This window comes from Tinamus guttatus, unplaced genomic scaffold (genome assembly GCF_059628265.1).
Source record: "Tinamus guttatus ecotype Peru unplaced genomic scaffold, ASM5962826v1 Tinamus_guttatus_pri_ptg000197l, whole genome shotgun sequence".
In the NCBI taxonomy this organism is placed as follows: Eukaryota; Metazoa; Chordata; class Aves; order Tinamiformes; family Tinamidae; genus Tinamus; species Tinamus guttatus.
In genome coordinates, this window is record NW_028288731.1 from 6,875,496 (window position 1) to 6,902,433 (window position 26,938).

The window sequence follows — 26,938 nt, forward strand, 5'->3', positions numbered from 1 at the left end:
GCAGTCGTGCACTGCCATTTAAACTGAAACTTAAAGCTCCAGTCAGATTACATCATATCTCTTATTTGGGGTTCTTTTACATTTTCTCTCAAAGACAAGGATAAGATACATAGTAAAGGATATTTGGCATTTTGTAAAACAGGACACACAATTGTTTTGATTTAAAACTACTTTATCTTGGAAATGGGCGGCTGTTGTATTTCCTTTTATTGACCTGATATATCTAAATTTTATCTTGAAGAAAACTGCCTGGGAAGGTCTTGTCTAGCCATTTCCCCTCACCACTACAGTCAAATTCTATAAGGAATTCTTTAAGAATATTGCTTTTAATTTGTTGGCTTTCTATTTCTTTCAGTGACAAAATTCTTGTTCTTTGCCGATTACTGAATGCAACTGCCATAGTAGCATCTGACTAGAAAAGAATACCATTTCTTCCTGATTTTTTTTCAGCAGCACTAACAGCACACACTGCTGCTGCTTCTAATACAAAGAATATATGTGTTTTCCTGTTTCGAGCAATCCTGACTGGATGCCTTATGGAATCGTTGTCCTTTGGGCACTGGGTTTTGTGTAGACTATCCCAAGTATACATTGCCTGTTATTTCCATGAAACGAAAATCAATATAGGAACAAAACTGAAGAGTTCTGTTTCAACTGTATTTGACTCTTTTTAAGAATTTTATTTGGAAATACAGGGCAAAACCAAAACTAAACAACCTTTACTTTTTACTATGCGACTGCATGTTGTAGTGGCACAAAACTAAAGCGATCCATAATTTCATTTCATAATATGTAACAATTAATATCTCTGCTTGCTTTTATTAAAAAAATTCCTCGTCTTATAGCTTGACAAAAGTGTAACATTAGTATTAAAAGCACTTACAATAATATAGGTACTCTTTCCAGTTCCTGTTGGCCCCACAAATATGGAAGGCTTTTGATGCACTGTCAACAATTCCATCAATGCCATATATCGAACAGTATCCAGAGTTGGTACAATTATTTCATTAAACATCATATCTCGTGGTATAGGAGGAGCTGACTTTAGTGTTTCCACCCAGGGTTCCCAAATTCCTGCTCCCTATTTGAATTTATAGAAAAGTAAATCATTTAAAATAGATAGTAAAATCAATGAAGAATCAATGCAGATAGAAAATCAGAAGTTCTGAAATACATGTTTTTTATTGAACATCTTCTAGAATTATTAAAAAATAAATCTCATAGGTTTAGTTCAGCAATATAACTGAAACATATTGAACTTTATACAATGGTTTTTATAACACTTTTTTTTCATTTCAAAGGCTAAGAAACATAGTGCCCATGCCTCAAGAGTGCAGTGATTGAAAGGTAAGAACTTTGCTTAATCTTTTACATCATAGACATATAATGTATATAGTTGAAAAATGCATTTAAGTATATATACATCATGTAAGCATGTAAATAAAATACAGAGCTACTGTTTAAATTTATCACTAAAGAAAACATCATTCTTGTCACAGTCTTTCCTCATTCTTAATATCTACAGAAGAGGTATCGAGACAGATCATTTTTAGTGCTGCAGCTCCATAGCAAAGCTTTCTCCTCTAGTTCAAACCATTAGACGAATTTTTTAAAGGTGCAGAAAGTCTCCTACAATCTGTTATTAGCAAAAGGATGAAACAAAAAAAAAACAAACAACTGAATGTGCCACTGAATCCCCCAATACTTCTCTCTTGATATCAGTCATAAAACTTCTCAAAATTGCTCCCTCCTGAGGATTCTCTCTTAGAGGGGGCATAGAAAGAGAAAATCCTTTTTAGTGGCAGAACATGGTTTTGTGGATTATGATCAGATGATGCAGAGCCCTTACTGCTGATGGAAGTCTCAGCCACTTTCCTTGGCAAGATGCATGAATCATGCATGAGCCAAAATCTGGACAAATGTAATTCCCAGTGTGCTGCAACAGGACTTTGCAGGAATAACACATTCAAACTTTACTGCAGAGGGGCACAGTGTAAAATTGCCCAGCAGGCTCAGGTTAGGAAGAAGGATTTTGTATTTTATTTGCAAATTCTGAATTTTTGCTAGTTCAAACACTGCATGAAAAAGAGGTGGGTTTGTTTTATCTTGGAGTCCCTGGCGTATACTAGATCCATTGTGTGAAGTTTTCTTCTTCATTGGGAGAGTCATGTTTATATATGCTCATACAATGCTCATCCCAGGGAACAGGAGGAGAGGAGAAGCAGAGGCACAGAAGTTGCCTACCACAGTAATGAAAAGGCTATGGTCTAAAATACATTAACTGCTTCCTCAGCCTATGAAAAGAAATGAAACAAAATAATATTGCAAGAAAAAAATAATGGAACAAAATACTTGGTTAAGATTTTCTGCCTCTGTCACAACAGATGAATATTCTGGTGGCCAAATACATCGACCTTGTTACTGCAATTCCCAGCCAGAGCATTAGACCATTACTAGTTTGTAAGGAGGAATATTTACAGTATAAAAAGCCAGTAGCAGAAATAAATTTAAATACTATTTCTGTAAATAAATTTACGATAGCAATACAAGCTCTGTGCTGTTTATAAAAACAATACTTCAAAATGTAGATCTACACCTTATTTTGCAATCATCACCTTTTTGACAAACCGATAATCATAAATTGTTCCTTCTTTTGGAAACGGGACTGTAAAAGCTTTTGCAGGCTGTTGATCGATGCTACTCAACAATTTATATCTTTCTCTCGTCTCCTCACTAATTGGTCCATGAAGCATTTCTCGCAGAACTTTGTCAAATTTCAGTCTATCATCCTCCTTACAGCTAGCTCCAATAGACCATATGAGGGAAAATATGAAAATACCCTAGAAATGGAGAATAAAAAAAAGAATTATAGCTCCCTTCAGCAGCTGTAGTTCTTATTCACTGAAATCAAAGAATTCTTTGCTACCAGTCAGAACAGAAGCATGCTGGACCTTTTCTTACATAGAAAATATAGCACCCCGTGATGGTAGTAGTAAACAGCATTTACAGTAACTGCGAGCATCTTTTCACCTTTAGTGTGCAGTGAAACATTTGACTTGCTCCATGCAGAGCACTCATTTTGAGAAGGCTCCATCAGAGACTGCTGTTTGAGTAACAGACAGACAAAGTTTTTTGAAATAAAAAGATCTACCAGATCTACCAGAAAAAAGATCTACCCCACCCAATCTGTATGTGGTTGTTAACTGGGCTTCCTTGGATTCTTGGTAGCTTTGAGTTGAGTAGGAATAAACAGAGATACCAGAAACTTGGAGAATCATGTAAAATTTTCTTTCCTGATCTTAAAATTCACTAAACTTGAAATCAAGCCCAACTAAGTATCATTTTAAAAAGTGGCTATTATGTAAATATTATGTAAATAACATTACTTTCCTCAACAGTCATTACAAAACATTTGTCCTAACGACCAAATGCAGATTTTCTCTCTTGTGAATCCTATTCCTGTAAAGTCTAATTTGTGACTCCCTATATTCTATGTTAAGCATATTGCCTACCTCAAGCCAAGAGTAAACATCATGGTCACTCATAGCTTTAATTTTGGCTTCATCAGCAAATTCATCCATCATGCAGTCCATCAGATTCATCAGTGATCGAACTAAGTTTGTATCTGAAGTAGGAGACAATTCCTTAAAAGAAAGGAGAAGTATTTTTTAAACGCAGAGTTGGGATTATTTTATTCACTGAAAAGAAACTGCTGCACAGGGGAAATCTTTTCATTTTTGTTTATTTACTAACTGCGAAGATAACAAAAGGACATTTGTGCCTAAGTTAAGTTTTAATGTGCTTCTAAATGTAGTCAGCTATAAAAAATATACATATTTTCAGACTTAATCTGAACAGTTTTCTATAAAGATAAAAAATACAAATCACTGTGGTCCCATTAAAATCATTTGTTCCTTTAGCATGTGAGTGTTAAATGAATTTAGGCTATGACAAAAATCTCTCCTTAACCTACCTTCGTGCATTTCCTAATAAACTCAAGAGAAAGTGGAGCCATTCTGTCAAACAGGCCTACTATGAACTCTTTATGCTCAGAGGTTACTCCTGGATGCATGACATTTAGCCAAGACAACAGTAGTGGTCTCCAGCCTAACATGTGGGGCTCCATATAGACCATACCACATCTTGAAACCTAAAAATAAAACAAAACAAAACAAAGAAAGACGTGCATTAGCTTACATAGGTACCACATATTTTCCCACTTAAAAGAAACTTAAATAACATTTGGTGTTATAATATATAGGATTACTAGAAGCTGACAAAAATTGTACAAAAAGGCATATAAATAGGCACTTGTCAGATTGTGGTCCTGTGAGCCTTGAGACAGGCCAAATTCAAAACTAGCTTTATTCTCAAGCCAATGGAAAAAATAATGGCAAATACCAGCGATTTTCTTCTTCAGTAGAATTAGATCCCAGCTTTAACAGCATAACAAATAATAAGCTGGCCAGTATTAATAGAGAGTTATACCAGTTTTAAGTCAAAATCCCTTCCTCACATTCTGTTCTGTTTATATCATTACCAGAACCTCTATTTATATTGAAGAAAAAAGGTTTGCACTCCACAAAGTAGCAACAGAAAAAAAGAGCCAGTAATCCCATGGCTGCTCATTTTTACCAGAATTTCCCCAGGAGATTAAAGATTCACACGTGATTTTTGTTTTTCTTGTCACATGCTCGCAGGGTCCTAACTCCCTTTTCGGGGAGTAACAATAACAGAGAACATATGTAATATTTCATATCATATTGCTTAAATCTTTCATAATCTTATAAAGTCTAATCCACAATGCTACTTTAACATTGTTAATATCAAAAAAAAAAAAGTTCATAATTACTGTTCTTACTTAAGAGGAAATCTTCACAGTATGTCTGAATAACAAGTCAGATTTGTAATAGGTTCTTCAAAGACAGGCACTTACAGTAGCAGGAGAAGCAACTTCTAAATCCATTGGTTCAAAAATAAGGCTCATTTGCTGTGACATCTGGATGATCTCTCCACTCATAAGGCACAGCTTTTTGTTATCATCAAGCACAGTATTCATATTTTCAATCCATACTGCATCCACAGGTCCATCAAAAATCAGCCACTTCCTGTCTGGGGTCTGAATTGCAGGAATTTTTTTTTTTTTTATCAGATACTTATATTTTATTATTTTCCACAAATAATAACTGAAAATATTTTAAGTACAAAGTTGCATTCAACAGTAGTTTCTGAAAGCAATCACAATCTTTACTCGAGTTTTGTAACTCCAAAGTGTGTATGTGTAGTTAACTTTGGAAGTTTAATAATATGTTTGACTGGAGTCTTTTCATTATATGTACAGAGCAGGAAATCACTTTAATCAAACTTTAATTTAAATTTAAAATGTAAAAATTATTACTTAGACAAAGGGAGACTTGATACAATGGTTGGACTCGCTCTTGAAGGTCTTTTCCAACCATAATGATTCCAGACTTCGTGAAATGCCTACTCATCTCTAGTACTCGATGATTATCAGGGAAGTCAACAGAACTAATTTAAGGAATATGGCATTATTATAACTATGTACAGAATGAGTTTGGTACTCTACAGCCAAAGCAAAAAATTACAGGTACTCCTCATGTATCACAGGAAAATAAAAAGCAGTTGTGCAGTCCTGCAAATGCTAATAGTGATCATAAACTGCTAATAGTGATCATAAACTTTACACTGATCAACTTCAAAATGTTACTGCTATGTTTAAGTTTATAGGAGGATCAGAATTTGCTAACGCAAACGCTAGCAAAAACTAAGGTGTCTGTGGGATAGATACAACTTCCGTCGTATACAGTAAAAATGGACTTCACTGGAAGCTCGACCATAAGGTACAGTCAGACAGATGTGTCTTCTAAACTAAATGACAAAATCACCATGTACATAAACAGTGTTGATTTCGGCCAAAATCAGAGGAAATAAGGAAAGACAATATGGTAAGAGGATTAAGTATTTATTTATAACATGCACAAATAAAACCTTAATAAATACACAATATTTTTTTCTTGTATAAGGGCTTATGAAATACAAATAATAATTCACCTACATCCAAGAAGCACATTGCAAAGGAGCATGTGAGAACCAAGCCAAATTATACTTTTTTCATTCAAATGATTAGTCCTACAAAGCCTGCAGTTGTTGTGCATACAACACACCACTGAACTCCTAAAAGTAGTTATTGAAAAGCTAGTTCTCAAAATGTTTTAAGCCTGTTGGTACTCACTGGAGAAGAAGCGAATGCTCGGAAGCTCACTGCCAGGATGCCATCTGACCATTCATGTGAGACTGGATCAAACTGTCCATACAGCTGACCCATTGTTATAGACTTTGGATTTAAAACAGTGATCTGAACCTTGTTTTCTTCCATCAGCCCCTAAAAACATAGATGTGATGCAATCTGTTAATACTGGATATGCCATTTATTATGCCATGCTTTATTATAAATCTTAAAACTCTATATTTTTAAATCTTCCAATAATGCATTAGGTTAAAACAGGAAAGATATCTCATATTATATAGTAAAGATAGTCGATAAATTCCTAAATATATTTATCCCATCATTATCATAGATAACTGAAAAACTGAAAGTCTTGAAAGCTCATATTTCTCCTTAATATCCAAGATCTTTAGAGCAGATACTGTGTCTTGTATAAACACTAAAATAGTTGTATAACTTTTTTTTTGAAAATATATTTGTTCAGAAATATCTGTAAAGATGTTTAGTTACCTTCTCACATATGTCCCCCAGTGCTCTTGCCAGAACGCGGTAGGCGCACGTCTTTCCCCCAAAGGGCTCTCCAACTATCATAAAGCCGTGACGCACAATCATCATCTCATATATCTGCAGGATCTTCATAGCAAACACATCGGTCATTTGCAGATTCATAGCGTCGCAGTTTGTTTTGATGGCTTCTAATAAGTCATTGTAGTCTGGTTTTGGTAGCTTCACACCAGGGAACAGATCAGAGGTAATACCCTATATCCAAAGAACGAATTGGAAAGAACGCTTAACGTATTCACAGCCATTTAGGTTGGAGCTCATGCAGCCAACCTTTTGTCCTTTAACACTAGGCACACTAATATATATTTTGAATTAAATAACATATATATGAATTTCAAAAGTCATCCTTGTCTGAGCCAAAGTTCTAGCTTATGTAACTTGCTACTGATCACTGTTTTAACAATAGTCCTTCTTGGTGAAAGCTTCTTTTTCTACACCACAGAGCAGGATCAATGTTATAAACAGACCTATGGATGGGGAAAAAAAAAAAAAAAAAAAAAAAACCTTTGATACATCTAATGTAATAAACCACTGGGGACTGTTAGTATTAACGCAAAATTATCTTTTTAGTGTAAAAAAACAAGACAAAAATCTAGACTACCTTTAAATAATTTTAAATAAAGTGAAGTTATCATAGCTTTGAATAAAAACAGGAAAGATAATAAATAAATTGAATGAATGAAGAATAGAATCATATTTTAAATTTTAAACATGTATTATTACTGTTGAAGTTAAGTCTTACGTCTTATTATTATTTCTGTATCTAATAAGGTAGCTTTGTTTGAAGTTTTTGTTTCAGAACTATGCTAAACTTTTGTTTAGGCTATTCCAATTCCTGCACACTCTTGGCCAAACTTATTGCTGATCCTTAAGCCTGTAATGAGTAACTAATGATAGTGACAATGTGATATGTTCATTTGTTAATTTTTTTTTCCTAGTAATACACATTTCTTCTGTAACAACATTTCCATCTATTTTCATTCTGTTTATGAGTCTTACACCCCTTGGCCTTCTTTTTTTTTGTTCACAAGCCAGCAGTGTGATGCTTCCTTTTTTCAACTTTTAAAATGTTTGCTGTTTTAGCTCTATGACAGCAAGCAAAAGGTATTAGTACCTCACACCCAAAATAATGTGTATGTGTCTATGAAAGTGAAAAATGTACAGGAATTATTACATAAGTATAACTAGAGGTAATTTTTATGTGCTAAATGAAATATATATAGTGCATTTCATGCACTTGAAGACTGAAATTTAGGTGGAAAAATGTGAAGATTCTTCAATTTTCTCAAACAAAATATCTAAGCTTATTTACGTTACTTCACAGCTAAAGAAAATATGAAATGTCCATTCATAGTCATGAACATTTTCAGGAAAAGATACATGATTTAGGCACAGCATTAATTAAGTTAGGGTAACACTGTCCAGAGGTATATGTATATGCTAAACCACTACTTTTTCATATTTTGAGGGGGTGAGCCAATTAATATTCTGTGCTTCAGATTTCTACCGCTTTTTTTCTTAAAGCTCCTAATGAAAAAAAGATTCTGTATAATTTTCATGCCTTTATGATTGTTCTCTTCATGATATAAAGCATGGGAGCAAGCTACAGTTAATGATCTCCAGCTTAGTCCCGCACTGAGACTAACTCAGGATAAAAATTATGTGAGGAACTAGATCTTTTTACTGTTCTGCACATGCTTAAACTGAAAATCCATTTTCTGTTATAAAATGGAGACTGCTGGCTCTGATTTCACAAAAATATTAATAAGATACTCTGAAATCCTGAACACAGGATAGATAAAAATAGTTTATCACTTCAAGCAGAAGGCTTTTTAGAAACTTTCACTGATTCAAACCCAAATGCTAGATACATCTGCTAGGGAGGAACAGTTAACACTAACTTTTAAAATAACTATATGCTAAATTAAAAAAAAATCTTTTGCAACATTTCTTTCATAAATCTGTTACATAGTTGTTCATCAATTAGTATTTATAACCATATTTTTACACTACAAAAAAATCTTATGTTTCCTACCTCAAAAAGTGGTAGATCATGAGACAAGAATTTAGGCAGGTTTACATCTATAATGGATCTAAGCAGCAGAATTTCTTCATCTTCCAGTGGATATTTTAGCTGAAAAAAATACGAAATAAAGTTCGTTATTTTTTAAAGTTCCAGAAAAATAATTTTAAATTTGCCTGTTTTCCAGAATAGTTCTTATTATGCATCCGTGTAGTTTTTTTTGGCAGGTTCAGGTCCAATGAAAATAATGCATGCTATTCTGGATGTCCCTCTGTGCATTCACATCAGATGTTCACAGTGGGTGTCCACAGTCAGTCCAGTTTCACTTCAGTTATGTCTAACGACAGCTGTTACCATTAATCCAATATAACATTTTCCTAAATTGTTGAGTTTTTACTGAGGTATGTTCCTTTCCTTCCAAAGGAGGACAGCTTTCCCTATTTTGAGGTAAAGATTCAGCAGGTAGTAAAGTGGAAATTCTAAAAGATCGTGTACAGGTAACTTTCCCAAGTAATAAAAAAAGAAAATAAAAGGAATATATCTTTTTGCCTCAACACTTTATTGTAATTTTTATTCTTCTGTGGTAGGGTTATAGGTAAAAAGATTGAAATAGAAGAGAATTATCTGTTTTATCTATTATCTATCTAAATAAAAACAATTAAATTATTAAAAAGACACCTTTATTACTTTAATTACATGAGCCAAAACTAAATGTTACATTCTACACAGTCTTCCTTAAGGATAAATGGGAGATCAGCGCCACATATAGCAGCTAATAGATAGAGTGTTATTGGAATGTGTTCCCATGCTAGGGAGCAAAGAGATTTGAAACTGTTAAGGTAGCAAAGCAGTGGCCAATAGGTCAAACACAACTGACCAGGCTTTGTGTCTGACTGGAATTCGTGGAAGACGAGTAACTGGCCAAGCGTCAGGGACAACAGCTGTGGACAATGGCCCAGTAGCTTTATCCCTTCTGGGGTTTTCCTCAGGTTGTGCCTGAGGACACACACTTTTCATTTCCAGGTCTCAAAGGATGACATTTTAAACATCTACTTGGCGTTGGGTAGAATGGCACATCTTCCCTTGGGAAAGAGATGTGTCACTGGGTGGCAAAGGAAATTCAAGAATTCGTTCACCTTGAGGTTGCCAGCTGCAGTAAGGACTGACTTCACCGCTCTCATTCCGTAATCGTAGTGGTGCTGAGAGGACAACTGCTCTGAACACAGGCGATACGTGGCTACAATCTTTACAGACAGAGGTCGAGCAGTCACAAAGCCACAAGAATACAGCACTATCTCTGCAATCATGGCATAATCAGGAACCATCATAGCTACTGTTCTGAAGAGAGCCTATTGGACACACGTATGAAAAACCACATTACAAATTGCTGGGCACATAGCAAAAACCATATAGCAAAAATTTCTACCCCATTTTTCTACAATTACATAAAATACTAACATTTTTCATTATTACATTAATATCAATTAAATTTAGCTATCATTACAACCATGATTATACCGTTTTTTTTTTTTTAAGTTTAAAAATACTTAATTTTTCTTCATTACGATTCATGGTGGTAGGTCTCTTTACTCAAGATTAATAGCAATAACACATAAAACCTCACAAGCTTAAGCAGGAATAGGGGAGTTGCATGTGACTATCATAAATAAGTTTTGCAGCAGCTGCCGTCAGATTCTCCCCATTAATATTGTTTTACTGCAATTAGTATTGTCTAACTTTTACCATTGTTCCACCAAATTATTAGCGAATACTTTTCAAATAGACAAAATTTTTGCCGCTTTTAATATTCGTCCAGGAGGTTCTTCTCATTATTCTCCTTCATCTATCCAAGGAATGTTTTTGTATATTGTATTCGCACTATCTGCTAGCAAGTGAACTTCAGTTTTGAGAAAAACTGCATATTATCTACATGTTTTTATTAATTTATTAACACATTCACTCAGATTTCTTTTTCTTGCTATGGGCATAGGAGGAATCTATTGCAGAGGTAAGAGTGGATGTAGGATACAGTCTTTTAAAAGTATAATGAGATTTCTCTCATCTAAGAGATGAGATGAGTCCTGACAAATTACTTTGCTTCCATAACAACTGTCTTCATGTTGCAACAATCATATTTGTGAAACCTTAAGCAAATGAAAACTTATGCGTTGCCCACCAAAACAATCTTATTTTCTAGTTAAAACAAGAAAAAGTGAGTAATGCTCAATAAATGTCAACAGCAAAGCTTCCACTGACATTACTGTGATCAGAATTTCTCACTTGGTTCCCATCATCAGTGGACTACTGCTCATATGCTAAGGAAGATAATGCTTTTCATGCTCTGGAATCAAATTTACTTAAAAATAATAAACAGCACAAAAAAAAATCTGCCACTCAATTAAGTCAAGTAGGCTTAAACAGGACAAACATTTCCTACCCTTATTTTGATCCTGTCAGATCAAACTGAATTTTTTTTCAGAAAGTTATAGAAATTAGTCAAAAAAAAAAAAGATTTTTTATCAATGGTTAAGTTATTGTTCACAGCTTGAACTCTATAAAGTACATTTTAGTTTTTAAACTTGTCAAGTGTTGACAAGAAATACAGGAAATACAGGAAACTCTCTTAATGTTTATTAAAAATCTGTCAGGATAGGAAAAGGTCTTTAATCCTTCTTGACATTGATTTCTTAAAATCTGTTATTTTATCCCTATTTTTTTTTGCAGTCTAATGACAGTTTTTAATTTCTTCATATGAGAGGTGCCACCAAAAACTATTTTGAGAAATCGTAGCTTAATGTTATTAAGTATTCTTAATAATTTCTGCGTTTGACAAGAAAGCCATTTTTTTTTCCTTACTCTCTGCAGTAGCTGCTGAACACAGTAAAATGACAAGTGTTATTATACCTTAAGATTATCAGGCAGCTCTGAACGCCCAGCGTAACCAGGATTCATGGTAATGAAGACAGCACATGTAGGGTTCAGCTGCAATTCAGTTCCTTCAAACACTATTAATTCTGCACCTGAATTAATGCCTAAGGACAAATAGAAAGTAAAGTCATTGCTGGGGACTTTTGGTTGTGTCTTTTTTTCTTTTGCATATTTAAGAGAAGGATAAGAACAGGTTACCTCTTTGGATGGTAAGAATCTGTTGAGCAACCACAGAGAGTACTTCCAAATCAATCCTGTTGAACTCATCAAAGCAAGCCCATGCTCCACATGACAACAACCCCTAGAAGAGACAAACATTGCATTAGCCCATAGGTGGCTACTTATGTTGGACACAGACCAATGGTGACTGAAACTCTGCGATGGAAGAAGATTTCATGTACTAAGAGAGAACTTACGACCATGATTTCTAATTTCTAATAAATTAATTTCTAATTCTAATAAATTCTAATAAATTAATTTCTAATTCACTAATTTCTAATAAAACTCACTCCAGATAGAAATCTCTTCCAATGGTATTACGCAATTTTTAAATTTTCATCAAAAAAAAAAAAAAATCAGGACAAGAAACTTGTAAAAATTTGTGCAAAACCCTATTTTTTCTGCCATATGCAAAGTCCCTAATGCATACATTTTGCATGCTTTGTCTAAGCTAGGAGCTTTAGCTTTGTGCAATACTTGGGTTTTCAGGTTGATAATGAAATGAATGTGCTGGATGTACATATTATAGTTACTTTTCCTAACTTAGTTTATAGACTTAGATTAAACGCCAGCTCCTCTAAACTTCAATCAGCTAAAAGAAGGTACTAATTTAGATGGAATCTATGTTGTCTATGTGAAACAAAATTATTATGGCATATTCCATTTTTAAAGTACAGAATAAATATTTTGATATCTGGGTTGCATTCTTAATTATCCTAAGACCTCTCCCATCTGCACAATGACAGCGTTACGTAGCCTGGAAGTTGTTAAAGTTACATTACTCTACCTTAAGACTACTTCGAGTGTCAAAGAGGTTATAGGGCTTTATTAGAAGAGAGAATATGACCCCCAAGTTTTACCTTAAAGAATTTTCCTAATGCAATGTAATCCAGTCCATCGGAACAATTGAAAACCACACACTGCTTAGCTACAGCCTTCGCTAAATCTTTAGTAGTTTCCGTTTTTCCAGTTCCAGCAGGACCTTCAGGGGCACCTCCAAGATGTAGGTGAAGCGCACCAAATAGGGTTCTGAAAATAAAATAATAGGAAAAAAAAAGAGGAAAAGCAAATCTAATTGTGTCATTTCTTTTGTCATTTTTTTCAGCTGCTCTAGCTTTTATCAGAGATTTCTAAAAAGTGCTGTTTAGGTCTGCCTTTTCATCTGACAGTACTGTTGACTTACTCCTGGCAACTGTAATCGAAAAATTTATGCTAATATACAAAACTTCAAAGCTTACTAGAAGCTCAAAACAGACTGTAGCTCATCAGTTACTTTCTACATTTCATTCCATTTGTAATTTACCACTAATTACAGCGTCTCAAAAGATCTATTTTATCAAATTTTAAATTAAGATATTTATGCAGGACCAAATCTAATCTACTGAAAGAATTCCAATTATGCCTATTAGAATAACAGAAACAGAATTTTAGGAGTCATCTCTTCCTGTAACAAACTTAATATCTCAAGTAAATAAATTAGTGCTAATATAGCACATCAAGTAATTTATGGTTTTACCTGTAGCATCTGTCTGTAAGTGGAGTAATAACCAGTCTAGGGGTGTTGCCAAGATATTCATATCCATACATCAATCCAGCATTGATCATCTTTGTTTGTAGATGTCCTTCCTGAGGAAGCAGGCATTCATTTTGTAAATTAAATAAATAATAATATAAAAAAACCTCAATAACCATTCCTTAAAATCCTAAATATGCACAAATGTTATCAGAAACATCTGCACAGCACACCACTGATTGCTCAAGACACCAATTTCAGTGTGGCCCAAGCAAACAAAAATACTGCCATGTAATGAAAAACTGAAGTATCTACACAACAATAAGACAGGACCTTTTTTTCATTAATTGTTATCCTCCAAAAGATCCTAGCAACCATAATGAAAAGTACAACTTTTTTGTTTGGCTCCTCAGAAAGTAATGGCTTTCTGAAAGGCAAACAACAGAAGTAGTCCTGACCAACATTTGCAGTCATGGTGAATCCAGGGACTCTAATACGCTAAAACATGATATCTCTCTCTCTCTGTCTTCATTATAGATGCAATATCTTATAATTATTATAAGAAATTTCCTTCCAATGAATGTAAATATACGGTATCTTACTACTATGTAAATATGTTATTTTGCCAAGAAATATTACACACAAATAATATTAACAAAAAATCTGACTAAAACCTCCAACTAAAATCCTGTCATTCCCTGTCCTGCAGAATAAAAAAAGCAAAGCATAGACTTTAAATAAACAAATTTTATCCGCAAACTTCCTGCAGATTCAGCAAATGCAATGAAAATCAACAGTGATAAAAAAAATAGTTTTAATTAAGAAATGCCTATTTATGGTTATTGGCCATTCTAGTTTGCAACCCACACAATGATTGGTTAGGTGAATTCTCTCATCAGCAAAAAAGTCCCCTATTAGTGTATCTATTCCTTGTGTCAGCAGGCAAGCACAAACTGAAAAGCTGTGAATAGAAATTACCTTCTAATAGGACTGAGAGGTATCACTTACCTGCCAGTAGTACCTGAGCTGACTTAACCATTCAAAGTCACTTTCGTCTTTGACTTTCTTGCTTACTAGAGATGCAAGAACATCCCTAGCATGAACATCAAGCACAACAAGTGCTCCTAGAGTCACTCGATTCTGCTTAGACAGCTTTCCTCGTACCAAGGTGACAATGTCCTCAATCTGTTTATTATTCTGTTCCAGAAAATCCTCAAGCGCCTTGAAAAAATGTTAAAAAGTTAGAAAGTCGCATTTCTAATCTGAGGTATTATCTTTTTTATTACGTTTTTTTCTATATATTAAAATGTTCATTCTTATTGTAAAAACAGTACACTCACTAGCAAACTCAGCAATTTTGTTGCTGTTGTTTAGTTTTCTTCTACTTTAAAATAATCCTATTATGATACCTATCTGGAAACAAAAGAGCCTACACTATTCTCTTCTGGGAATACCATAAATAGTTCTTTTTATATATTTCACCATGAATTCAATGTATTAAGTGCCTTATTTTCCAATGGTAGAGCTCATAGATCATCAGTTGGTACCCATTCCGCACGTATATTCGTTCCTTGACAATCATCAGGACAGTGATTAGCTTCTTTCCTAGTCCTGGGCTGTCTTTACAACGAGCATTAAGCATTAATGAAGGTAAGGTGGGCATCTGCAGTGCCCATTCACAGAACCTGAGCATGTCACTGGGTTGCCTGCACTAAAACACATCCTGTGCTGTCACATAGAATACACTCCGACATGGTGCCGAAGCCTGGCTGCCTACAGCCAAAAGGGAATACCAGTTTCAAAGGCCTCAAGAATCAGAGTTCACATACTCAAAAGATTATCTAATACACCAAACAGCTATCCACCCCAAAATGATATAAGCAAAGGCCTGGTGTACCAATACATGATACCAGTTTTACATAGTTTATTATTATGCCCTTTAAAATGTTCTTACCGTTTGGCCTTTCTTGATAGACATCTGTACCTGCATTGTCCAGAAAGTCTGGGACACGCAAAGGACGGTTTGTCCAGGCCACTCTCTTACCCAGTTAACACGTGGAGTTTTTGGATAAGCTTCAATTGCATCCCCAATGACCTGTATGTGAGAAAAGCATACCACAAGTAGAAGTGAAAACAGATAATGCTCAGCTCTAGAGTTAATTTAGGTTACACTTCAGTTCTGAGAATTAAAGACTTGGACTGAATTCAATTCTGTAATACTGAAATCTTGCAACAAAACGTCTCAAAAAAGCTCAAAAAAATCATAATATGAACCAGTCAATTACACTAAATTTCTGAGAACTAATATTACGGTACTTTCTAATATGATTCTTGCCATCAGAAGCTTCTAATTTTCAAGGCACAACTACAATTAATTTGAAAACAAGTACGCATTTAGTTGGAAGTGATATCCAAAAGTCATGGTGCTTTTTTCATCAGGTCATTCTAGTATTTACACTTGTATGTAACTTTATTCACTAACAAGAAAATGCTGAACCTGGTTCTAGCATCATTCCAGAAACCCGCATGAAATAAAAACACACAATGGAGTCCACACCACTGTAACCAGTCCACTCAAACAGAGTTTTTTATTATCAACTCCCTAATAAATTCAGATGTTTCCCTGGAGAGATTTACTTGAATGAAAACCTGTCATTTGTTTTGCAGTTCCAACCCTCTCTATAATGAACAAAATCTATATGCATTATGTCATCCATAAAAATGATACATCCATGAGTAAAAAATACATATTGACATGAAAAATACGAAAAGTTTATATATTTCAGAGCTTTATAACAGTCCTGTAGTTAAGAGTTAATGCAGACCAACAGTGTTTATACATTTCTTACACATAAGCTGTTGCCTTGTATGCATGGAACAAATAAGGCTATTTCATTTCTTACACACTACTCTAAAACTATCACGACTAAACTGTTGTACACTAAGAGTGCGTCAGGAAAACTGTGTGTACCTTCAATTACCCCACTTGGCATAGAAAGAACTAGAAAAAATAGTAGAAATGGTTAAATATATTATAGGATATTGAGAGACTGAAAACTAGAACAATACAGTCTAGAAAAGAAAAAATAAATAAAAAGAACTATGGTTCTTAATTAAATGCAGTCCTAATTAAGTAGGACATTAAAGACCTGGAAATTTTTGCAATTTAATCTTGTCTATTAATACACGAATCACTGGAGAACCAATGAATAACTGATATTTTTAGAATTAATAAAAGAAATTCCTCTTTATACACATACTAGTTAGCTTGAGGAAAGACAAGCAGCATACCAGAAGCGTAAAATAGGTTGCATAATTCACTGAACAAATGCATCAGTAAAAGTGCAAGCAACCAAAATAAGAAGAACGGTGTTTCAGTACTTAAGGACATGTATCAAAGACTGAGAAAGAATCTTAAGCTTTAAATTACTTCATGCTGGGAATGCCCACGAACACTAGGAGGGACTGTTCGGCCTTCAGCTACCTTCAGGACAGTGTTGTACCTCCTGACCGCTCACAGTGCTGGAAATGCAGGAATTTCAGTGCTTCCACTCAAAGGAGCAGTTCTTTGATTTTCCCTAGGCCACCCAGAACTCTATTCTCATAAGATCACAACCACTATTACCTGACTCAGACGTTGACTTGTTCAGTATCATAGAAAAATGAAATTGTTTAGGCATCTTGACTGATTTTTCATGTCTCTCAATAGTGGTTCTCACCACACTTTCAACAGTAAGAACAAGTCATTTTCACTAACTGGACTCAAGCAGTTAAGTATTAAGTACAACCGAGAATCATAAAACCCTAAATTACTATGACATAGTAAAATGTCTTCAGTATAAATCTCTTTGCCTTTTAAAAAGATAAAATGAAATTAGAAAATTACTCTGAGAACTGAAAAGGTCTCTATTTCAAACATCAGCGTGTATTTTTAATGAAGTCCCTCTTGCACTAATTCCATGGAGAAAGATTCATGCCCTCCTTTGATGCAAAGGTAGTATAAACTCCTGATTTAAGCACTTCCACGCCCCGTAAGCAACACAAATATACACAGTAACAACCGTGTCTGATGAAATAACTTGCTTGACTTTAACCATGGGTTTCCAGAGGCTTATACTGCTAAGTCTTCCTCCATCAGGACCAAAATCGCTGGCTTTGTGTCGAATATAACAGACAATGAAATCTCTGCAATTAAATAGTTTGTTTCTTTAACAATTATTAATCAGTGGTCAGTTTTTGCCCCGCTTCAATCAAACAGAAGAGATGAGCATGTGTTACCTTGTGGATAGAACTCAGCATAGCTGCCTCCAGCTCAACCAGCCACTTCTCAACCTGACCTCTAGCTTTAGATGTTGAGATCGTCCCCGTGAGTTGCACAGTCTCCCCTTCACTACTTTTGATGTGTGTAATATCTAGTGTATCAGTAAATTGCACTCTTGCAATTCCTTCAAAACACTTTTTCAAGTGAGGTTGTACTCTAGAAAACAAAACATCTTTTGTCAAGGTTTTCCTGCCAATACTAGAAAAGAATATCTAAATGCTTTTATGTTAATTTCCATGTGAAAAACTTACTTAAAAGATCATTTTTAATACTAAAAGTTTATCCTCAGCAATAATTCTTGTATACCACACCCCTGCAAGGTGCCTATCCCATTATTTTTTGAGGACCAATTTATACATGTAAAACATTACATATGGTTTCTGAAACATAAAAACTAGTAAGTTTTAAACATCCTTTGTTCAACTACTAACCTTCCTACAGTATATAATATTTCCCTATATGTGCCTTCCCAACAAACAATAATAAACTTTAAGGAACTTGAGTAAAGCAACCAAGTACAACCTTAACAAAATCTTTTGTAAACTTTTGTAAACTTGTAAATCTTTCTGAAAACTCAATGTATGGAAAGTTTACTGGTTTAAAAAGTTAAGCTAAGTTTAATCACCCACATTAAAAATTACCCTGCAATCACTTTTCATAAAATGGAATCTGGTACACACTTCATACTGTAACTGACTGTGAATAAGAGAGTTTGGGGCTTAGAAAAACAATATGACAACCTATTTGCATGCCCCATGAGCAACAAATATTTCTACCAAATATCACTGTACCGGGTAGGATCTTTGGTCTCTGAAAGAATCTCAAGGAGCTCATCATTAGATAAAAAAAAGAATCTGGGGAAATACAAGCGCTTCTTTTCTAGATATTCATTAAGTCCTTTGAGAATTAGCTCCAGAAATTCATTGCATTTTTTCAGTTTTTCCAGCATCTTCTCTATTGTTACAACTGCCAGCACATGTTTGTCCTGCAAAAGAAAATCATTCAATAAATATGTTAAAGTCTTCCCAAGCAATCTGCCACAAGACTGTGCAGAAATCTTGATCGAGATTAATTTTTATGTCAGCTTTGGCTTTACTCAAAGCATTTCCGGAACAGAGTTTAGAAATCTTCTTCATTCTCTGCCTTCACTGGAAAAGTAGTCATGCTTTAAGCAAATTTTTCAAACATCTACCACTACTTTGAAAATAATTTTCAAAACACGGGATCAATATATCAAGTGGTGTAACTCCTATAACTCTGTTGCAGCATTATCAATTTACACAAGCTGTGCAACTGGACTATATAATTAACTAAAATGCACAATCAAGACCATTTATGGATTTTTAAAAGTATGCAACTATGATAACAAGACAAACACTTCAAGTGGTAATCAACTATCAGGCCCCAATGCATAAAAATGATCTTTTCTTCTATTAAAAAACCATGCAAATATATACAGAAGATAAGGAGATTTGACACATGAAAGCTACAGATAGGCAACACTGACATTGTCTATAAAACTTCAGTACAAAATTTGACTAACCACGTGATCTACAAAAGGGAATACATTTAACAAGTAAATACATTTTTTAAAAAAAAACTGATAGCAAAATATGAAAAGTTAGACTTGATTTCAAAGTAAATTGTGTTATATTTTTATTTCTTTTTATAATAGCACCTGAATAACACCTGCCAAGACAGATGTTATGGGATATACTTTTGGATAAACATAAAGGAATTTTTATTTATATATGTTGTAGATGGCAAAATATGCATATATGTAGATTTGATTTCCAAATTAAGCTCTTTAATTAAATTAATGTAAATGTTTAGAAAAGGTACTATACTAAATGAATGGTACCTGCATTAATACATTTACAAAAAGAGACTTTGCAAAAGAGCTAAGGGCTGTCAAGCTTACTGGAAGAAATACACAGTTGCCTGCACATTAAGTTTTAGCATTTAATAGGCTAAATTTATAGCTCTGCCAAGGCAAAGAGAAAAAAAGAGTAAGCCATCATTTTTAGTTGTTTGAAACATCATTGTCACTTTATCCATTAGAGAAAAAAAAACTGTATCAGGAAAACAGTGTGAAAGAAGTGTAGGACAAAATTTTGGAACACCTTGTTAAAAGACCGCCACTAATTCTAGTTTCCATATACCATTTTTAATGTCTCGTAGTTTGCGGTATTGGACTTCTTTTCTTTCATTTAATCTTTACTTTCTTCCTAACAAAAACATAAAAACATTCTGGATTTATTTAATGGGAAAGTAAAAATTAAATCACAAGGTAATTTAATCCTCATTAATGCACATTGCTTGAATTAGATATTTAAAATAAATAGTACACTATTATTCAAATTTGTGGTGAAAAGCAAAGCAAATAGACAAAGTATGTGGATTCCTCTCAGCAGTTTTATAATACAATGGCATATAAATTCAGAAAAGCATAAGGAGACTCAAGTTAGTATTGTGATTTAGAAAGACCATTCATATTCATTGGGGAAGAACATGCTTCTGAACCATAAAAGACAGGCGCTGATTTTATAGAAAAATAGTGCCATCTTCTGGAAAAAAAATCTTAGTTGTGAAGCCAAAATAAATCTGTGAGTATGGTATATCTAATCACCCTCAGAAAACAAAACCATCTTTTGTTTGTACAGGAAAGCACATATACCAGAATAGAATACTCCGTAATTAGTACGGCAATAACAATCTAAAATCATTTATATTTGATCAACACCAAAATTCTGAACTAGAAGATTTAATTAAAACAGATCACTGAGCATGCATATTTTTCAGAAATACAATATTTGAAAAAAAAAATCCCCAATTCTTGTGCATTCTATCTCTACACAGTTCTTCTCCAAGATGAGTAGCATTAATTTCACATTAGCCCAATTCAACGCATTCTGATTTTCTTCTAAATAAATAAATAGAATTATTTTTAAGAGAGAAAGCAGAATTGCCAGGAAATGAAGTAAATGCTTCCTTTTATATATTGCACGTGTTTTTAATTCATATGTGAATAATATATCCGCAACCTGAAAAGAGTTTAGACCAAAAGCTGTTCACTGAGTGCAGGTGTCAGCATTTCTTCTAACAACCTAATGGATCTCAACGGCATGACAGCGATGAAAACAAAACTTGATTTTTTCTTCCAAACAACACTTTATGCCCCTATATAGAGGACCTCGTGAATCTTCATGGGTTTAAGGAATAGCTTAGTAAGACCAGCTGAAACAAAACAAAGCAAAAGGCCTGTGGGAAAAGTCCTTGGTGTTAGGGAACAGACTCAGAATAAGTACAGTCATCCTAATCATTACTGGAATTACCTAAAAGGCTACCAGAACTACAAGGTAACTCGCTCTGTCCATGAGGAATAGCAGAACAGACCGTACAAATGTTCTTTATCCTAAGACTGGTTATGTTGATTGCATTTGCCAAGAACTAGAAAAATCTAAATACTGAAGCAAACAACATTTGCACAGTTCTGTGCAGTACGTTCCAGAAAGAGAAAAATAACAAGCAAATCTGTGAGACACTAACATCTTGGATTGTCAGACACGGGAACGTGTTTGACAACTGCTTTATGTACTAATTTATAGTAGATCAGGATAGTGCTTTTGAAGCAAATTAAACATCTACAACTTAGAGTGACAGAGGTACCTCTAGCATTCAATATGCAAATAAACTTTTTTTTTTTTTCCCAAAAGGATTAACCAGGGTAAAACTTCATTAATTCATCTATGAACCTCAAACAAGTTGACTTACAGTGCCAGGATCACCCTTGCTATGTTGCCTTGCTTTATATCCTGCTTCATTTTCCTCATCCGTACAGCACATGGACTAAGAGAAGAGATGGAGAGCACTTGGGTTGTCTAGCTTGGTGCAGAGAAAGTTAAGGGAAGAAGCCAACTGCAGCCAGCAATTCCCCGAAGGGCGCTTGCAAAAGCAACCTTTCCTCAGTAGTGACAGATGGACAACAGGCACCAACCTTAGCCTGGCAGGTTCAGCTTGGACATTAGGAAGAGCAGCACTAGAGCAGATCGTCTCTGAAGGTAATCTCCAAGGAACCTCCGTCCTTGGAGGTTTTCAGGACTTGCCTAAACGAAGACATGGCTGACCTAACCTAGGGCTGGCACTAGTTCTGCTTCGAGCAGGAAGCTGGGCTAGCTGAACTCCGGAGATCCCAAGATTCCTACAATTCTCAGTGAAACGCTTCTACAAAGCATTTTTAAAAGAATCTAAGAAAAGCGGCCACGAAGAAGCAGATGTTGTCAGAAACAATTTTCTGGTACCTACTACAAATCCTTTCCATATGCTTAAGACAATAGTACTTACCTGCAAAACTGACTTCATGACATCTTTCCATGTTTTATCCACAGTAGTGAATCGTCTACTTTCCTCAGGCATCTGAGCCATGATGTCAGGAGAACTGAAAATTGGCTCCAAATAAAGCCAAGTAGCCTGAACTTTCAGCCATTCATCCAGGATCTCCTGTACCAACATCAGCTTTCCTTCCCATTCCCTATAAAATAACATTAGTTCAAATGCATGGATTGCTGCTTCTAGCAAAACATTTCTCTCATGCTGCTGACATCTTTCTGGAACATTACGTACAACAGCAAGAGCAATGGGAGTAGATTTTAAGCAGAATTCAGCTTCAGCATGTTCAGTAGAATACTGCATTAACCTAGTCTGATCTCCTACGGAATAAAGTCCACACTCATTTCCATAATCCCATTCCCATCATCAGTTTGTGTTTGAACTACATTTTTTTTTGTAAATTAATTGCAGAGTTTCATAAAATAAGTTAAGCAGATTAACAGTATCAGTGAAGCCTATGGTAACATATCAAAATGTATGCTTGGTAAGAAAGGCTAGAGACTAAAATAAGGCCAGGAAAGTAGCCGGACCTTTCAAAAGAAAAATACACAGCCGTTCTCCCCAGAAGACATTCAGAGTTAATTGAAAGACTTTCAGTAACAGAACATTTGCCATATTCCTTACTATAGTCCCATGGCTAATTTAAATCACTATTTAAAGCATCACATCTTAATTTTGACTTCAATTTGAATCGTCATTGTTGAACACAGTTATCTGATGTTTAGAGAGTCCTTCAGTATTATGGTACATCAGTGTGGATTCAAGATATTATAATTCATACCTATTTGGTTATTCCTTTGGATAGCCAAAAATTCAACATTCTTTAATCTATTGTTTTTTCTGAATGTCCTCAAATTTTCAGCATCCTTTTTAAAGTATTAACACCATCACTTGAGGCAACATTTCACTCTTACCAATACTACATACAGATCAAGTATTATCAGTTCTGTAACTTCCTTGACATTCCTAATTCTCTAACATACACAATTTGCAAAAAAAAAAAAAAAAAAAAAAAAAAAAAAAAAGTGATCAGTGGTATTCAGATTCTCCTTAAGTACAAAAACATTGAGCATGATAATTTGCAACTCATATAACTGGATATTGAAGATGGAAACAGTATAAAAAATACTGTTATTCTGTTAAAATATGTATTGTATTAACAGGCAATATTTTTCTCCAAAAGACCTTGGCTGTACGGATTTCTGCAAAGTGACATGTTTGAAAATATACCTATCTTCATCCTTTATTCCTTTACCTATCTGGACAGTTTCTAAGCAACAAACAACTTTGCTTGGATGCACCATCTCCTGGTACATCCCGAAGTCCCTCTGGACCTGCAGTCCTTTCACTTTTCCAGTGGGACAGGTACAGAGTCTCTGGTGATTTTGCTTCTACTTAGAGGTATAGAAAAATGCATCTTCCTGAAGCAAAAATTAGTCAAGTCAGCTAATTTTCTTATACAAAAAAAAAAAAAAAACATATACACACACAAGAAAACAATGCATTTGGATCATCCCTGGGAGAAGCCAGCATAAGCTTTGCTGCCTTTTTGAAAAAGGAAGTGCTGTGTAGTCACCTAGATCTCCAAGATCTAAAGCCTATCTTGTCAGATTCCAAATGCTGCCAGCCACCTGAAAGCTGAGACAAAATTATCGCAGACAATAATTTAATCTGAGCCTTCCAGTGACTAACAGTATTTGTAATAGTACAGTTTTCCCTTTGATAAATATAATCAAAATTTATCTGGCAAAACCTACTGTTTAGCTTGAAAGGAAATATTGAATAATGTAGCAGTAATTACAGAATTAATATTTATTGATATGTGGGTGCATGTATATATGTGTATCTGCAAGTATGCACTCGGATTTATGGAACATATGTGTGAAACATTAAATAGTATTTTTTCATATTAATAGCAGTTTTGATGCACTCATTTAGCAAGATAATTATGCCCAAAGTTTAGCTGAAAGATTTTCAAGTTCTTCCCCAATATGGCTCTATTTAGAGGATTTAAGAACCAAGTAATGTGTTTTTTGAGGAAATAAACAGAATCAAATTAACCTACGCTCAAGGATGAAACTATATAATTTTTAACATGTTAACACTAAGCTTTGGAACTGAATTTTCTGCATTAGGAAAAAAATATTTTCTCACTTCCCTGGAATTTGTCTTGTTTTCATTTTCTTCGTCTCCCTAATTTAAAACGTAACATTTTTAAGCATTGAAAAGCTAAATAAAATAAATTATCAAGTTACTGATTTTTAGGTAAAAAAGTTAGTTTCTGTGCTTAGTTCACAAGCTTTCCTTCAATACCACAAGTATACACTAAAGTAAAGATAATGTTATGATGCACCTGGTATCTTCAATTGCAGGGAAGATTTTAAAACTGCTTTGCAACCTGTCAAGAGCTCTCTATCGTTTGGTTATACCTTTGGGTAATATCACTGGTGGCTGTTATTAGAAAAAGAAATTACCTTATTCTTGTCTCATAGTGTTTAATGAATGGAGATCCTCTCATAGTCTGAGTTTTGACAATGTGATCATCCAGTAACATCTGAATATCATCTACAGATGACAAAATATGAGTTCCTGTTTCTCTATAGGCAAGAACAGAGAATTCCATTTGATCCCATTCAGAAATCATCTTCACTAAAGCTTTCTCAAGTGAATGTTCTTTGCTGGCTGTTTCGCTGATGGTCTCAAACTTTTCTAAGAATGGTTCAAGATGCAAATTAATATATGACAAGACATTTGAGTATTCAGAAGGAGATAGTGAGAAACCAGCAATTTTTGACATCTCTTCCCAGTGCCTTTCTTGCAAACCAGGATTGCAAATCACCTGGATAAGAGGAATGTGGTTTTTGAATTCTTCTACTTTAGTTTTAATTTTTGTTGTTATTGATAATGCATTCGGGGAATCATGGAAGGTTCTTTCCAGTTTATATAGTCCACGCCAGTAGTTTCCTACATCTGACTCTACTTCATCGGGATTCACTTTCGTAAGTGAACCCTCCGTCCAGTCTTGGTGTTTTCTGTTGAATTCCACAGTCATATCGTAAAGACGAAGATACGGAGCGAGAGTATCCTGGACCTTTTTACGCTGAGGGTAGTAAGATACTGGCCATCCAAAGGCCTCTTCTTCTGCATTAAACTGATCAATCTGTTGAGACACAAGTGAGGTGTGAAATATAAACAAAGCTGTCCATGATATCAAGTCCTTGCCACAGTCATTAGAACAGCAGACCTACTTCCAAAACATCAAAATAAACCTTTTGTGAAAACCTACATAAGATTAATATGCCCCTAAGCATAGTGCTGCTGTCTTAACTCAAGTGTAATCTGTATTTATCGTGCTCAGTAAATTTGCTCTTTATATGACTAAACAGGTAAATTTACTTCACAGCTAAATTATGAAATATTCCTCCACATATCAGGAACCACATTGCTAAGAATTTTCGTTTTTTTAATAATTCTGCTAATACAGATAACAAAAACTACAATCTATGCAACTGGGCTAGTTTAGACTATAAAAAATACCTTATCGGCAGCAAGATCCAACTTTGCATTTAACGCTTGAGCTTTCTTCAAGTATCTTTTGACTTCCTGAATGTCTCCAAATGTGAACAGTTCTTCAACTTGTTTTGCACAACTTTCCAGCTCCTCCACAAACCGCTGGCAACGTAGCTAATTTAACATCAAACAAATGTATTGTCATGAAAAAAAAGACAATAAATGATTTTTTTCTGCAAAAAGTAGTAATAACTACTCTGATTTGCCACTGAAGGACACTTAAGAAAATCCAAAATTTCCAATGTGTTTGCACATTTTTAATATCTCTTCCACCTAAATTACAGAATTTCCCCTGAATACTACTGTTACATGCAGCGACTCAGTGGGCTGACAAAAGTGACTTTGGCTTCTTCTTTGCTCTTCCATAGGATATGGTTGGCACAGAAATTTCTGTTTTCTGTGACGGACATAGTAGGCTATTAATAAAAAGCTAAATAGAAATACCAAGTGTAGCACAAATTAAATTAGGAAAAAAGAAAAAAAGGCTAGACTAATCAAATGACAGCTGAAGCTATACAATTTCACAAGAGAAATGTAAATGTTTCTCTTATTTTAAAGCAAAACAGTTCAAGAGTAACTTTTTCCTCATATGTAGCACTCTGCAAAAAGAGCATCAATAGTGGCCAATGTCTGGAACAGAGCAACAAATTGAACAAAGCATTACCGTGTTTCAGAAAACACAATCTATGCTGCACTCCATCAAATTACTAATTTTACATTACAATTACACCTAGCAAGCCCCTTTTGGTACATACTTCATGAACACAGAAACTCACTTTCTCAAAGTGTATTATCTCAGACAAAATGATGATGAGACAAGGGAACACACGCAGACAAAAAAGCAGACGGCTCTACTGGTAGGAGCCAAAGGGTACCAGCAGCCTAGTAATTACCAGTTTTTGTACAGACAGTACAACACGTAGACTTTAAAAACACTGTACTGTCAAAGCTGAGTAAATATAATGAAAAATTCTAATAGAAATGAAATACAAGTAAAGTATAACAGATTAAAAATAAACACAAATAAAGCATATTTGTAATCCACATTTATGTTATAAAACTGCATTATCAGACATTATCCTAACAGGAAAACCACACTTGTAGATGAATGCAGGTCATTTTCTTTTGGGAGTTATTGTAGAAAGTTCATTGCCTTCAATATGC

The 26,938-nt window shown here is 34.5% G+C and overlaps 1 protein-coding gene across 1 annotated transcript in view; it reads right to left on the bottom strand.

The window, feature by feature from the left end:
• The window catches only part of DNAH7 (dynein axonemal heavy chain 7), an 86,109-nt gene that overhangs the window by 41,500 nt on the left and 17,671 nt on the right, over nt 1-26,938 (bottom strand). The window contains exons 16-35 of the mRNA XM_010219510.2: nt 25,742-25,888; nt 24,679-25,364; nt 22,160-22,346; nt 18,607-18,800; nt 17,773-17,971; nt 15,449-15,589; nt 14,503-14,715; nt 13,498-13,607; nt 12,842-13,010; nt 11,961-12,063; nt 11,739-11,866; nt 9,971-10,183; nt 8,847-8,945; nt 6,758-7,006; nt 6,254-6,403; nt 4,937-5,119; nt 3,974-4,150; nt 3,513-3,644; nt 2,616-2,840; nt 884-1,081 (exon numbers count right to left, since the gene is read on the bottom strand). Coding sequence (XP_010217812.2) covers nt 884-1,081; nt 2,616-2,840; nt 3,513-3,644; nt 3,974-4,150; nt 4,937-5,119; nt 6,254-6,403; nt 6,758-7,006; nt 8,847-8,945; nt 9,971-10,183; nt 11,739-11,866; nt 11,961-12,063; nt 12,842-13,010; nt 13,498-13,607; nt 14,503-14,715; nt 15,449-15,589; nt 17,773-17,971; nt 18,607-18,800; nt 22,160-22,346; nt 24,679-25,364; nt 25,742-25,888 — 3,903 coding nt within the window. The remainder of the gene's footprint in view (nt 1-883; nt 1,082-2,615; nt 2,841-3,512; nt 3,645-3,973; nt 4,151-4,936; nt 5,120-6,253; nt 6,404-6,757; nt 7,007-8,846; nt 8,946-9,970; nt 10,184-11,738; nt 11,867-11,960; nt 12,064-12,841; nt 13,011-13,497; nt 13,608-14,502; nt 14,716-15,448; nt 15,590-17,772; nt 17,972-18,606; nt 18,801-22,159; nt 22,347-24,678; nt 25,365-25,741; nt 25,889-26,938) is intronic.